Source organism: Cavia porcellus, unplaced genomic scaffold, assembly GCF_034190915.1.
Source record: "Cavia porcellus strain 051 isolate PalLab524CR breed Dunkin Hartley unplaced genomic scaffold, mCavPor4.1 scaffold_16, whole genome shotgun sequence".
NCBI lineage: Eukaryota > Metazoa > Chordata > Mammalia > Rodentia > Caviidae > Cavia > Cavia porcellus.
In genome coordinates, this window is record NW_026947499.1 from 31,520,593 (window position 1) to 31,534,132 (window position 13,540).

At 48.4% G+C, this 13,540-nt stretch overlaps 1 protein-coding gene and 1 long non-coding RNA gene across 3 annotated transcripts in view; one reads left to right on the forward strand and one right to left on the reverse strand.

The window, feature by feature from the left end:
* The window catches only part of Axin1 (axin 1), a 51,822-nt gene extending 43,921 nt beyond the window's left edge, over window positions 1-7,901 (reverse strand). Inside the window, exons 1-2 of one of the 2 annotated variants that reach the window (XM_003478071.5) lie at window positions 7,663-7,901; window positions 2,589-3,549 (exon numbers count right to left, since the gene is read on the reverse strand). In XM_003478071.5, the coding sequence (XP_003478119.2) occupies window positions 2,589-3,466 (878 nt within the window). In that variant the 5' untranslated portion in view covers window positions 3,467-3,549; window positions 7,663-7,901. The remainder of the gene's footprint in view (window positions 1-2,588; window positions 3,550-7,662) is intronic. The other variant, XM_023560781.2, reaches the window with a different exon arrangement.
* A 107-nt stretch (window positions 7,902-8,008) lies between these two features.
* LOC106025349 (uncharacterized) lies at window positions 8,009-12,358 on the forward strand. The gene is made up of 2 exons (XR_001198941.3): window positions 8,009-8,482; window positions 11,371-12,358. It is a non-coding gene; the product is annotated as an uncharacterized LOC106025349 (long non-coding RNA).
* Window positions 12,359-13,540: the final 1,182 nt, after the last annotated feature.

The window sequence follows — 13,540 nt, forward strand, 5'->3', positions numbered from 1 at the left end:
ACTCTGTCTCAAAAAGACCAAAACAAAACAAAAACAAAACTAATTAAAGCACATGCCTCTGGAGTCACCATACCTAGTACTGCTTAAACTAGGTGGGATGTATTTTCTGTTGCTTCCAACCTAGTGCTCCTAATTGATGCCCTTGCATGACAAGTAGATGTCTCCAAATAAGACATGTTTGGCTGGGCAACATTTAGTGGGAAGGCACTAGTTAGCTAGTGCAGGGCTGGGGTTTTAGCTCAGCAGCCTAAGAGTCTGCCTGGCAAGTGCAAGGTCATGAGTTTGCTCCCCAGGACCCTCCCACAAAAAAAGCTAAACTAGTTAATGGTTAGATCTCCAGTGTGGCCAAACAACACAAAGACAAAGACAGAGACAAAGACACACAGTGGGAGGCTGAAGCAGAAGGATCACCAAGAGTTTGAGGCCAATTTGGCTACATAGTGAATTCAAGGCCAGCCTAAACTGTATAGCAAGACCTTGTCTCAAAACAAAACAAACATGTAGTGAAATTTTGGCTAATAATGACTCCAATATCAGAGACTACCAAAACACACCACCACACCACAGGCCACCTCAAGCAGGAGAGTATGGATGGCAAACAGGGCTCTAACAATAGCGGCCCTCTGCCACCAGCAGTTCCACAATAACAAGCCAGACTGACCCCATCCTCACAGGTAGACACCATCTGACAGACACCATCTGACAGAAGTCCAAGTTGTGCTGATTTCACAGCAAGGCTGCCTGTTACAATGGAGCAAGCCAAAAAGAGGAACAGAACTGAGAACAATTTATTTTCCTATATCCCAGCCTCAATTTAGCGCCTTTTAAAAAAAAAATTAAAAATGTTTCTAATCAAATTAGAAAACCTTTAGGTTAGGTTTTAGAAATTCTCAATTATGCCAACCTTAATGAACAGGAAAATTTTATATAAAATATTCTATCTTAAAACATGTAGCATCTGGTTAAAGACAATGAACAAAAGAACAGAAAGGTGAGACTACCTTGAATCACGTCACTTAAACTAAAGAGTCTAATCCTCCAAAGTGTTAATCCTGTACTAATTAACTGGCCCTCAGTCTTCACTACATCCACCAGTCTCACACTTGATGACAGGTTTTCAATTTCTTGCTTAAGTCAGCAGGGGTCGTTGGATTCCAGGCTTGCACAGTGTCATTGGCTGAACCCGCCCCCGTCATCAATCTATGGAAATGAGTGGGAAAAACAAGTATCTACTCAGATACTAACCTGTAAATCATACAAGCCTCTCATAACCACATAAGGATTATAAAGAATGAAGAAACAGGTTCCAAACTTGTGGAAACTGCACAATAGCATTGCTGTTCCCCCAAGCTACAAGTGGGCCAACACGAACATTCAATGAAAACAGTAAGAACACCCTGGGCTGCTGTGCACTGACACCACTACAGCACTGATACTCCTGGTAAGGGAAAAAGGTCCAATCTGGAACTGCAAGCACTGCTACTGGGAGTTTTGAATAGCTGTAACAACTCACCACACAGAAACGCAGCCCTCTACAGCCTCAACTCAGGCTCCAGAAAAGAACCTTCAAAGATGGTTATAAAATCCAGTAAATCGAGCATGGTGACACTTCTATAACCCAGCATTTAGAAGGGTGAGGCAGGAAAATCACTATGAATTCAAGGCCACCCTGGGCTAAGCAGTGAATCTGAGGACAGCCTGAAATACATACCGAGATCCTGTCTTAAAAAAATACACATACATGCACCCACGCACACATGTGCACATCCACACAGAGGCACAAATCTAATCATCAAGCCAGGCACAGTGGTACACATCTGTAACCCCAGCCCTCAGGAGACTGAGGAAATATAAGTCTGAGGCTACTCAGGGTTATATATAGTGAGTTCAAGGCAGCCTACTACATAACAAGACTGTCTCAAAAAACAAACAAACAGGGACAAAGGATATAGCTCAGTGGCATAGCATCTGCCTGCACATGTGAGGTCCTGAGTTCAATTCCCAGTACCAAAAACAAACAAAGCAACCAAACAAACAGAAAATAAAGCAATATTAAATCAGGTGTGGTAGCATATACCTCTAATTCCAGCTATTCAAGAGGATCCCAAATTTTGAGCCTAGCCTGGAAAATTTACAAAGATTCTGTCTCAAAAGTGAAAGAAAAAAAAAAAAAGCCTAGAGATGTAGCTCAGCATGAAAGTGTTGGGTTTAATACCCACTGTGGGGTGGGGCAGTCAGAAGGCCCGAAATATGGATGCATTTGAAAGTCTGCTCCTTCCTTATGAACTCAAACAACATCTCTAACTAAATCCATCCTATGCAAGAGGACAAGAATTCATGCTCAAGGGTGAAGTTTAAACATAATTATAACTCCTAAGAATTCCCATGTTCCTAATGATTCACAAAACTACACATAAATCAGTTCTCAATAAAAGCATTCTCAACATTACAGATATAAAAAAAACTAATGACAAATGTGAAGGTATCACAAATAGAAAATATAACCATTAACCAGTCACACCTTTCCCTTGCGCCTTCTTCAAGTTTCAGAGGTGAGTACAGAAAACAGACACCTTGTGCCCACTCACCTGAACTCTCTGCCTTCGCTGTACCGTCTACTTGAGGAGGCCCTTGTGGTGGCTGTTTCCAGGAGCAGCTTCTGAGTGAGCCTGCTGGGGGCACCCGAGTCTCTGCCATTGTCCTCCTCGGCATCTTGGTCACATTTCCACTCCTCATCTTCGTTCAAAGTGGGTAGGTATCCAGATATGCCCTTCCCTGTCCCTGACCCCGAGCTCTGGTCACTGCAGACCTTCGGGCTCTCAGACCCTGTCCTCGTGTACTCCAAATAAATGTCAGACTTGAGGAAGGATGGGTAGGTGTTTTCCTCCATAGTGGACTGGATTTCTGTCTGAGCCTGGTCAAACATGGCAGGGTCAATCTGCTGCTTTACAACACAGTCCTTTATGAAGCTCTTGGTAGCTGGCTTGGTTTGCCTGGACACAATGCCATTGCTATCCAGGATATATTTTCGGTAGATGGCTCGTGCCAGCTTCAGCCTCTTCTCCTCATTCGAGCCACAGGGTTCAAGTTTTCTAAAGCCACTGCAAGCAAACCAGAAGTCCAGCAGGTCGGCACAGCCCTCCTGCTGTAGAAACGTCCTAAACAGGCTGATTCCATCTTGGTCATCCAGTAAAGAATGCAGCGACTCAGCCCACCTCAAGTAAGGTGGGGTTGGGGAGGCGCTGCCCTCAGGCTCGTACCCCAGATCCAGATCTGAGCGCCTCGGGGTGGCTGTTGAGGTCTCACCTTTAATGCCAGCAACTTTCCCAGGACAGAAACTGTGGCTGATGGGCCTTGGCTCTGTGGATACCAGTTCTCCCTCCTCACCAGGCACTGGGGGTCGGGGAGCATCTTCAGTGAAACTCGCTCCAAGGTCCAAGGGGAAACCCTGTTCCTGGATATTCATTTTGGGACTCTGTGCGTCAATGAACAATGAGCGCTGCACCCTAATACATCAGTACTTACGGCTCCAAAGGGAATCAATCTGTCCTGTTGAAACCATTAAGAGGACAAGGATTAGGAAAGGTAGTCCACGGAATTATAACCAGAGGTTCACTAGAGACAAAGCTCATAGTGATGCCCTCCCACTCACACTCAAAGCAGAAACTCACTGTAAATTTCCAATAGAGACATTTTGGTCACAAGGCTTGCTCTACATTAAGGCAACTTCTGGAAACTTTTACACCTACAGAACTGCCTCTAACACTAAGTGAATGCCAAGAACACAGATGGCACCTTTCCCCTCCAGTGTCCTTCTTTCTGTGAAAACACTATGGAGAAACCAGAAGTCTGAAGATTATCTCAACCTGGCTAAAAAGCTGGGTAACCAGGAGGCAGAAGGCCAGAAAGAGGAAAGCAGTGAGCTGGTATCTCATACATGAGGACTATCATCCCAGGATGTGGCAACAAAGAAATACAAAAGAGCCACGTAACAGACACCTTCCTTGTCCCATAGCCTGAATGTCTTCTGCCTACTGCATCACTTCATACCTGACATGCCTTGCAATATGTGCAAGCATACAGCAAGGTGTCCCTCCTGCTCTCAACACACACCTGAAAGAGCACTTAATTGTGGGTCACCTTCAATTCCATGGACCAAGTATGAACAAACATGGCCACATACAAAGGCATTCTGTTGTCATCAATGTAGATAACTGTAGAAATCAGAAAGCTGTACAATATACAGCTATTAATGCCTCTTACATGGCTACCCTTTTGATAGTGACTGGAGAGTTTACGGGACAGAGAAGGCACAGAAAAAAAAGAGAACCAAATCTATGATTTTTAGCCAAGGAACCACATGGCTCTTAAGAATTTTGTTTTGTTTTTGGAGACAGGGTCTTACTACACAATGTAGACTGGCCTTGAACTCACTATGTAACTCAGGCATAGCAATCCTCCTGCCTCATCCTCCCAAATGCTGGGATTACAGGGAGTGCTGGGATTACAGGCAATGCTGGGATTATAGGCATGTACAGGGATTACAGCCTGGCAGCTCATACAATTTAACTCCATAAAGTGAAATAAAACAACTTGCCCTCTTAGAGGTCACCCAACTATGGTTTTTATACTGCTGCTGCTGTTGCTGTAAGCCTGCATGGGCTGTGCAAAAGACCCTGCCCTTGTCTCTATCCCATAGTCTTTTGGTCCTTCCTGCTACATCTTATAGGAGCCCACACAGCCATGAGCTCTGATTATGCTGTCAATCTAGCCAAGGGGGAGACTGCAATACAGCCTGCCATGATGCAAGTGATTCTAACAACAGGAGGAATGAGAAGAGGTTTTACAAATACATCAGGGCTAAATGCTTAAAGCAAGCACTGAACAAGCCACAGTATGCAAGATAAATCCCTAAAGCCAATACCATTGGACGTTGCTGGGTCTCAGCATCCATAAAATCTACCTCCAACACCTAGTCTACACTGAACACCCTTCACCTGCCAAAAGCTACTAATGGCTAGAAGAAAGATCCATGTATAGATGTAGGTTAGATCACAATTACTATGCTAAATAGTAACTCTTCAACTAATAACTTGTTTTTGTTGTTTTTGAGACAGAGTCTCAGGCTCTGCAGTTGAAGTTGGCCTTCAGCTCACTTTGTAGCCCAGGATAGTCTCAAACTTTCAAGGTTCCTCCTGTGAGTGCTGGGATTAGAGACATGCCCCACCATGCTCAGCTTAACTAATAATTTATTAAGTAGGCAGTCATCTAAACCTCAGCAGGGCCATCCTGTTTCTTAAGGTCAAAACCCTGTGAGCTGTGGCCCCCTACTGCTCACAGGTATCCCTACTCCAACTGAAGTTACCTTTTAAGAACCTGTTAGAAAGAATGAGTATCCTACAACTCCACACCAGCTCATGATGCTTGGCATCATTTTGTCCAGGCTGCCACCACAAGAAAACAGGGCCTACATCCCTAAACCTGACCTTGTTCATATAGGCACACAGCAGCTCATAGTTGAGAAAAAACCCAGGCACTAGAAACTGAAAAGCAGTTAAGCAGACAGGGTTCAAATCAGAGGCTAGATACTATTGCTCTCCTTGAGTGCTCCTGTTCCACATAAATCACTCAGTATGGTCCTCCATACCTAGCACAGATCTATAACCAAGGGTCATCTGAAACATTTACTTCCCTGATATACAAAAGACCATTCACCCCAGACTCAAGACACTACCTTTTTCAGATGCTGAACTCTCCAAAAACAGCAGTAAATGCAAAATATAGCCCTTGATTAAAGAAATGCAGCTGTCATTCAAAACTCACATTTTATGTCAGGTATGAACCAAATCTATCCTGATCATTTCAAACTACATTTCAGAGGCCAGAGCATGTCTCACAAATCACATCTATTTTTGGCTGTCAACTGACAAAAGACCTTCAGTGTCCCTGAAAACACGTGAACACCCCCACAATTACTGATGCTGAAATGTTTTCCAAAACCTCTATGCTTCCCATAGGGAAGCACACATAGTATTTAGGGTACACACACATGCACCCTACACATAAAGCAGCTATGTTAATTTAGGTGAGAGTCTAAAGCCCACAAGTACCAAATCTGGCACATAGCCTGGGAAAACTTCAAGTGTGATACTTCATTTAAAATACCCTTAGGCACTGTTAAACCACACACCCCCTAGGTACCATGGTAGCAAGTTTGATCCTATAAGTGTGTACATGTATTTATTTTACTCAGATCTAACTTTCAAAGTTCTGATCTTCATGGACCATGGATGTAGCCAGATGACTAACAAATGTCTGCAGATTAAACTCTTGAAGGATCACATGTAAATCATTCTCATTACTTAAATTCTCAATGATTAACGTAACACAAAAACGTCCACTTAGTTTCTCTAAAACAAATCTAAGACAAGTCAACACCTGCTGAAAATCAAACAAAAACTGTGTTGTGTCCTTTCCTATCTCTGTCCCTGAATAGAAGCTCCTAAAACTGAAACCTGCAAATGCTGGCTATCTTGGATAGTTAAGGTTACACTGCATATGTTCTCTGAAACAGCCTGTGAGTCCAGCAACACGCATGTAAGCAAAAAGGAGGGGTGTACACGTAGACACACACACACACACACACACACACACACACACACACAAATGAGAACCCTTTACAAGTTACCTTGCAAATAGGCTGAGAAAAATCCCCAGGGCATTGATGTATGTTTGCTAAACTCAAAGTGTGCAGATCTGGTTTCAGGGTTGGCTGAATTCAAATTGTTTGGAGAGGACAGACTCTAAGACCTAACCCCCAGAGAAAGAACTGTATTTTGGAAGCAAGGCATCAACTTGAAGGGCATGGACGCCAGGGCAACTGGATACTCCAACAGCCAGACCACACAGCCTGGACTCAGACAGTGAGTGCCCTCCTTGGGTTGCAGACTGTCTCATTACTACAATTTTCGGGGAGAGGGGTTTGTGAAAAGGAAGAACTATTTAAAAAAAAGGAAGAACTATTGCACACACTGCCTGGCCCTACCAGCTACCATACACTCCACTCATACCTAAACGTCCCAGGCCGAAGAGCAAACACCTTACACCGCAACAAACATTTCTAGGTACATAATCTAGGTGCATACCCTGCCCCTTCTCAAAATCCTGGGTCTTTTTTCTCTTCCCTATTTACACACCCCAATGCTCAGACCCTTGCCCTTCCCTACCCCGTTAACACCCGTTCCCTTGCACATCAGTCCTCACTGCTTCCCAAAGTACACAACTTCCTACAGCGCCAGTCAAGTCTTCCGAGCACACCTTCGGAGCCACACATTATCCCACCACACGCACATCCCCCAGAGCTATCCAGCCTGCACTCCTGCAGGCCTCTCCGCACACTCCCTTGCCTCGCACACCCCGCGCTCCTGCACACTACTACCTCCACACACACTCGGACCCGCACAACCTACACTTCCGAAGACCTCTGCGCACACTCCTTGCTCCCCACACTTCCCTGGCCTGCAGCCCGTGCTCCCTGCACGCCTCCCGGAGAGCCCCTCTTCCGGGTCCCCGCCCGCCGGCCTAACGCGGCCTACAACGGCAGCAGCGGGCAGCAGGCCCTCCGCGCCACGGGAGCGCGCCACCGGGCTCCGCACTACTCACCGGCGCGCGGCGGCTGCGGCGGCGCGGCGCGGCGCAGACCAGGTGCTCAGCCGTGGTGCGGCGGGCGGGCCCCAGCGGGGGCGCGGCCCGAGGCGGCCCCCATCGCGGCCGCGGCGGCTCAGCGGCCGGAGGCCCAGAGGCGGGCACAGGCAGGCTGCGAGGCGCCGCCGTGGCCCGGCCTCCCGCTCTCAGCGGCCCGCTCGACAGGGACAAGGCTCCGACCCAACTCGGGCGGGTTTGCGAGGCGGCGGCGGTAGCGACCGCAATTGCTTCTAGGAGCCCCGCGCCCGAACCCAGAGCGCGGAAGCCCAGGTCCGAGCGCCCCCGCCGGCGCCGCCCGGAAGTGCGGGGGCGGGGCCGCGACGTGGGGGCGGGGAACAGGAAAGTGATGGGGCGTGGCCTCGATAGTGGGACGGGACTATAGCGTAAGGGCGCGGCGAAGGCGGGGGCACGTCTGCCAAGGTGGGGCGAAATCAGAACGTTGTTTGCGGACTTGCGCGTGCGCGTGCGCGCGGTGACGGCTTAATTCCAGAGGGTAGTCTGGCGGAAGTGCCACTGGGAGGAACCCTAGGTTTGCAGCCATCAAAGAGTTCAGCACTGGCCACCGAGCGTTCAGCCTACGCCAATCCGTGAATGTTCACCCGCCTTCCGCTCTTTAGCAGCCAGGTGGCAGCAGGGTAACCGGAGGCAGTCTTCCTCCTATTGGGCTCTGGACCGAAGGCCTTTCACTCATCGCTGTGCACAGCAGGACAAGAGACAGATTTCCCAGGGATTGCAGTGTCGGTGGGCAGGATCAGGCTCATCAGGAGCCAAACCCCTGGTAACGTGCAGCCTCTCGCTTTCGCCTTTCTTTCTCTCTCTCTCTCTCTTTTTTTTTTTTTTTCTTCACTTCTGCCTTTCTTAATATCATTGTCTCCAGCTGCCCAGGACCCTGAGAAAGTGGCCTAGGAGGCTGCTCTGAGCAGTAAGGACTGAGACAGGACCAGGGCATACAACAGAATACTAGCTGCCTCCTACGCAGGAGCCAATCTACAGAGCTGTAGGCTAGGGTTGGCCAAGGCCCTACTGGGATGCATGCCCTTCCTCTTTGATTTCTCCTAGGCACTATCCAGGATCCATTCAAAGGCAAAAGCCCAATGGTGCCCAACCCTGCCCAATGGTCTCACTATCCTAGGCCAGCCTTAGAGGGAAGGCTTTGCATGTCCTGACCTCACAGGCTAATCCATGTAAACCACCTTCTATAGGCTGCAAAAGACAAAGGTTACTGCCTCAGGCACACAATAACAAAAGAGACACCTACCTAGCAGCAGCCCTTACACCCTACTCTGGCTCTGGCCAACACTACCTTTCCAGAACCAGCACTACTCCTGATTCAAGGGCCTTGCCTAGGTTTCAATCTCTATCAGTTGCTCCCCAAAGAAAAGGATATGTGTACCATTAATCAATGTTCCTGAAGTCTCATCTACCATGCCATGACAGGCCAAGACCTCTCCCTGACACGTTGGGCAGCTTTCATTTTTCAGACAAGAGGGTCACCTCTTGCTGCCCAGAGTTCCCAGCACCCCATCCATCTTACACCTTAGCGACAGCCCTCCCCTGGAGTGCCCTCTGCTTTAAGCCTCCCAGGGATCCCTGGTGCTCACATTTTTTCAGGACTCTTCCAGGTGGTATTTTCCCTGTATCACCTACTCTTGCTGTAGCTAGTCTTGCTTATCTCCATGCTTCCATTATGATGTTCCTCCAAGTCACCTCTAATGTCACCATCTATTCCTCGATACTGTATATTGCTCACCCTTGGTGCCCAGCCCCTCATCCTTCTTATCTCCCAGGCAAATGCAGAAGTCTTTGGTTGGGGCTCCCAGCTGGAAGCTCACTACCCAGCTGCACAGTAAAGGTACCTGCCTGGGCTGAGCCTCTCCAGAGACTCAGCATAGCACTGGATGCCCAGGGTTGCTTGTAGAGGAAAGGAAGAGCATGAATGAGGGCTCCTAGGCATCCCAGTCTGCTTTGCAGCAGGGCTAGCATGGATGAAGCTGCATTGCTAAACCAGTATGAGTCCCACCAGACCCTGGCAGCAGGTATCACACTCATCCATGTCCATTCAGGACAGCCCCAAGTCCCAAAGTTCTGGCACTGAGACTCCTTTGCAGCCCTCCCCCAACCCAGTCAGCCTTAGAGCATTAGAAGAGACAGTGAGTGGCCACTGAGTGGGCAGTAGGTAGCCCTCAGCACAAAGGGCCTCCATAAGATGAAGAAGGGCTGGAGAGAAAGCAGAACCCTTAGGCATTGGCCTTTGGGCTACCTCCCCCTCCCAACCTCCAGCCCCAGTGCTTGCCTTGATTCTGCAGCGCTGCTGCCATGGCCAGGCCATGCTCTTGGGATCAAGTCCATGTCGATCCTCCTCCTGGCCCAGGGTGGTGGGTGTCCCCAAGTCCTGGGACCAGAACAGGACCCTCCGGCCTCTGTCTTCTCCAAGCCTCTGCCCTGTAGGGACAGGAAGGGAGTCAGGAAGCCTGGAGGAAATGTGCATCCCTTCTCGGGTGGGTTGTAGTGTGGCTGTAGGGGAGTGTCTAAGATTAGAGAAGGGTTTGCAGGACCAGAGAAAGCAGCTAAGAAAGTTTCCACCCCAGGCTAGACTGGAAAGAAATTGAGTAAGAATCTAAAGAGATGGGGCAAGGAGGGCAGCACTCAGTGTGGGGAAGAGGCTCACTTCTGAGATTGGAGATTGCACCTTTGTTTCACTACACAGGGTCCTTTAAGATGTAAAAGCCCTTTGCTGGGAGCAGGAATTTGTCACCAAAGGCTTTTATTCGATTAACTTCTGTGACATTTATTCAGGCTTTCTTTTCAAGAACCAAAGGAAAAATTTAAGAGCAGAAATGTAATCATTTTCTTCAACCCAGACATAAAAAGAATACTTTGAAATAAAGTGAGCTTTGAAGTCTTTCATGTATTTGTCCACTTGACTCTGGAAAACCACTTACAAAAAGTGATACAAAGGAAATCATTCAGGAGGCACCTGGATATGTGCTAAGGAGGATATGAGAGGCAATACACTTGGAGAAAACCACAGGAGAGGGCTACCAGCTACAGAGAAGAAATAACCATCATCCATGTACCAACTCAGGAAGACAAGCATGAAAAAGGACAGTTCTGATCGCAGATTTTAGAGGAGAGGAATCCTAGGCCCAGCCAGTTCCTGTCTGTTCATTCCCTGCCTCTGTTCCCCAGTTCACAGGTGTGGGAGGTAGGGGTAGCAGAAGGTATCTGAAGGCAGGACTTGGAGATATTACATAGCTTTCTTTGCAGTTCAAGGATTGGGCAGCAGCCTCAATACAAAACAGTTCCCAATGCTTAGGAGGAAGGATTTGGATGGTCCAGATCTGGTGAGGAAGGATAGAATAACCCTGCCAGCCCATAAATCAGCCCCTGACTCCCCTCTCATCCCTGAGTCTTCCATTAGTTCAGAGCTAAGAGAGGCCAAGTAGATGCTTGGACCCACATTCTTTCAGGACTCTTCCCAGGTATTTCCCCCATTCTTCATGGAAGCAGCACCACAGACAGCTACAAGGCCCCCACACAGGTGCCAGCTTCTGTGAAAAAAGAATACATGTCTACAGAGGACTATGAGCCTATCCCAGAATATTTATACAGGTACACCGGAGAGCTACATTATGGAGGGGTCACGTTTTCTTCTTTATGTTTCAGGAATGTCCTGCAGTTATCACATGGAAGCCACAGACCTCTCCGGCAACCACCATCTTCCTACCAGTATCAGTGTAACACATGTGAGTGACATAGCAGCAAAGAAGAAGAACTTGGGGCAGAGCTGACCCATGGCAACATTCATCAGTGTGGCAGCCCTGTCCTGTGCCTGCCACATCACCCCCCCCCGCTTTTGGCCTGGGGACTGGTAAGAAAGTGTAGACACCTTCCTGAGAGATACTTTGGGACCTTGGAATCAAGTGGAAGTGTAGTGCTCTTGGACCAAACTTTGATCTCTCTCAGATGGGACCTGTTTTGGCCCTGGGTCTACATCTGGTGTACCCCTCGATAGGTCTTGCCTCCTCTTGGCTTTATTCTTGTGTACCACGTGTGTCATGCTGTATTACTCTTGCTATTTGGAGTTCTCTCAACCCCATTACCACTGAAGCTGTCTCAATGCCAACCTAAGGGTTTGGAGGCAGGAACAAGGCTTTGCCTCAACTGTGACAGCCAGGGTGAATGCTTCATAAATAATGGCTGACATGACTGCCACTATACCCAATGGGTGGCCCTGATGGCTCTTGTCATCAGGATAGATCTCAGCTAGGTATCTGTTCTCTCTTTCTGGAGTAAGGAAGACCACCCACAGAGGGCCAGACAGTGAGCCACGCAGCCTTGCTGGTATGGATTTTTAAGATCAGATGCTGTGGTTACTGCATTCTCCCTCTGGGTTAGGGTCTAGGGTTACTATCTGTTTTGGGCACTAGTTAGCTGATGCATGTATGTCCCCTAGAGGAACCAGTCACCTCCATGTCCCCTACACCCAACATGCTTATCATAGCACCCTTGTCCCTGCTAACCCCCAGAGTTATGAGCCAGTGTATCTCAGGGGTGGAACACTTGCCTAGTGTGCATGGGACCTTGGTTCTATCCCCAGTATTCAAACAAACAAATAAATATAAAAGCCAGATCCCCAAAGGCTAACAAGAAAGCAGTGACAAAAGATCACTGAGACCTATGAGCTCCTTCCCAGGATACCATCCACATTCTCCAACTAAGATCTGAACCCTGATGTCCTAAGGGGAGTCCTCCTCACACTGTCTCTAAAGATGACCCTAAGGAAATGTCTTTGCCCAGGATCTAGGGAAGAGTGGACACAAGAAGATAGTCCAGTAGGGTCAGGGCTAGCAGGTGGGCGTGAAAGGTGCCCTGTCCAGGATAGCACTTGTCCATCACCTCAATCCCAATGGCCTAGGAAGAAGGGCAGAGCAACCTGCCTTCAGTCTAGCACCTCTTCCACTCAGGAACCTCAGGGACATCAGATATGCCAGGGCTGGCCTACTACCCTACATATTTGTGTGGCTTCTTCTGTCTGGATGAGCCAGGGACCTCTCTGAGCCAGAGTATGCCCCTTGTCCAAGAGAAGGTCCTGATCTGCCCGCAGCCTTAGAAGACCATGTGCTACTCTCCAGGGACAGGCCAGAGCAGTTGGATGGAGTGCATGGCCAGCCTGGCTGTGGCCCAAGTATGGTATCTAAGACATGTCTCTAGAAGAGGCAAAGGCCTGCTGGCCTGCCCCAACGCCAGCATCATTTTCCCAGAATAGGTGGTATCTGTGTGTGTGTGTGTGTGTGTGTGTGTGTGTGTGTGTGTGTGTCTATCTCTAGTGCCTCAGCAAAAAAAAACCCACACCTCCCTGCAGGCCACTTCCTATTCTTCTCTTGGGGACACCTGCTCACCTGCTGCACATATTTGTGCTGTCCCTTGTTGCTCCCTACATTGAGTATATAGCCCCATCCTGACAGCTTTATCTCCACAACATCTCTAGGTAAGAGATACCCTTGGCACCCTATGTTGGTTATCATTTTTCCTTCCACCTGACTCATTTCAGTGATCTCCCCAAAATCTCCACAGTCCCAAAACCTAATAGCTACCACTCAATGGCCAGGAGATATGTTAACAGGGAGGTGAGGAACATGGTGCCCAGGTGGCCAGCTGCCCACATCTCTCCCTGTGCCATCTTCTACACTGTCCTAAAATGTCTTTCTCTGCTGCCTAGGAGTCCTGTGGCTATGAGGCCAAGTTCTAAGTATGCAATTATGTATGCTAGGGTCCCTCTGGCCCCTTTGTTGCTACAGAATCTGTCGTGGCAAACAAAAGTGCACTGGATTAG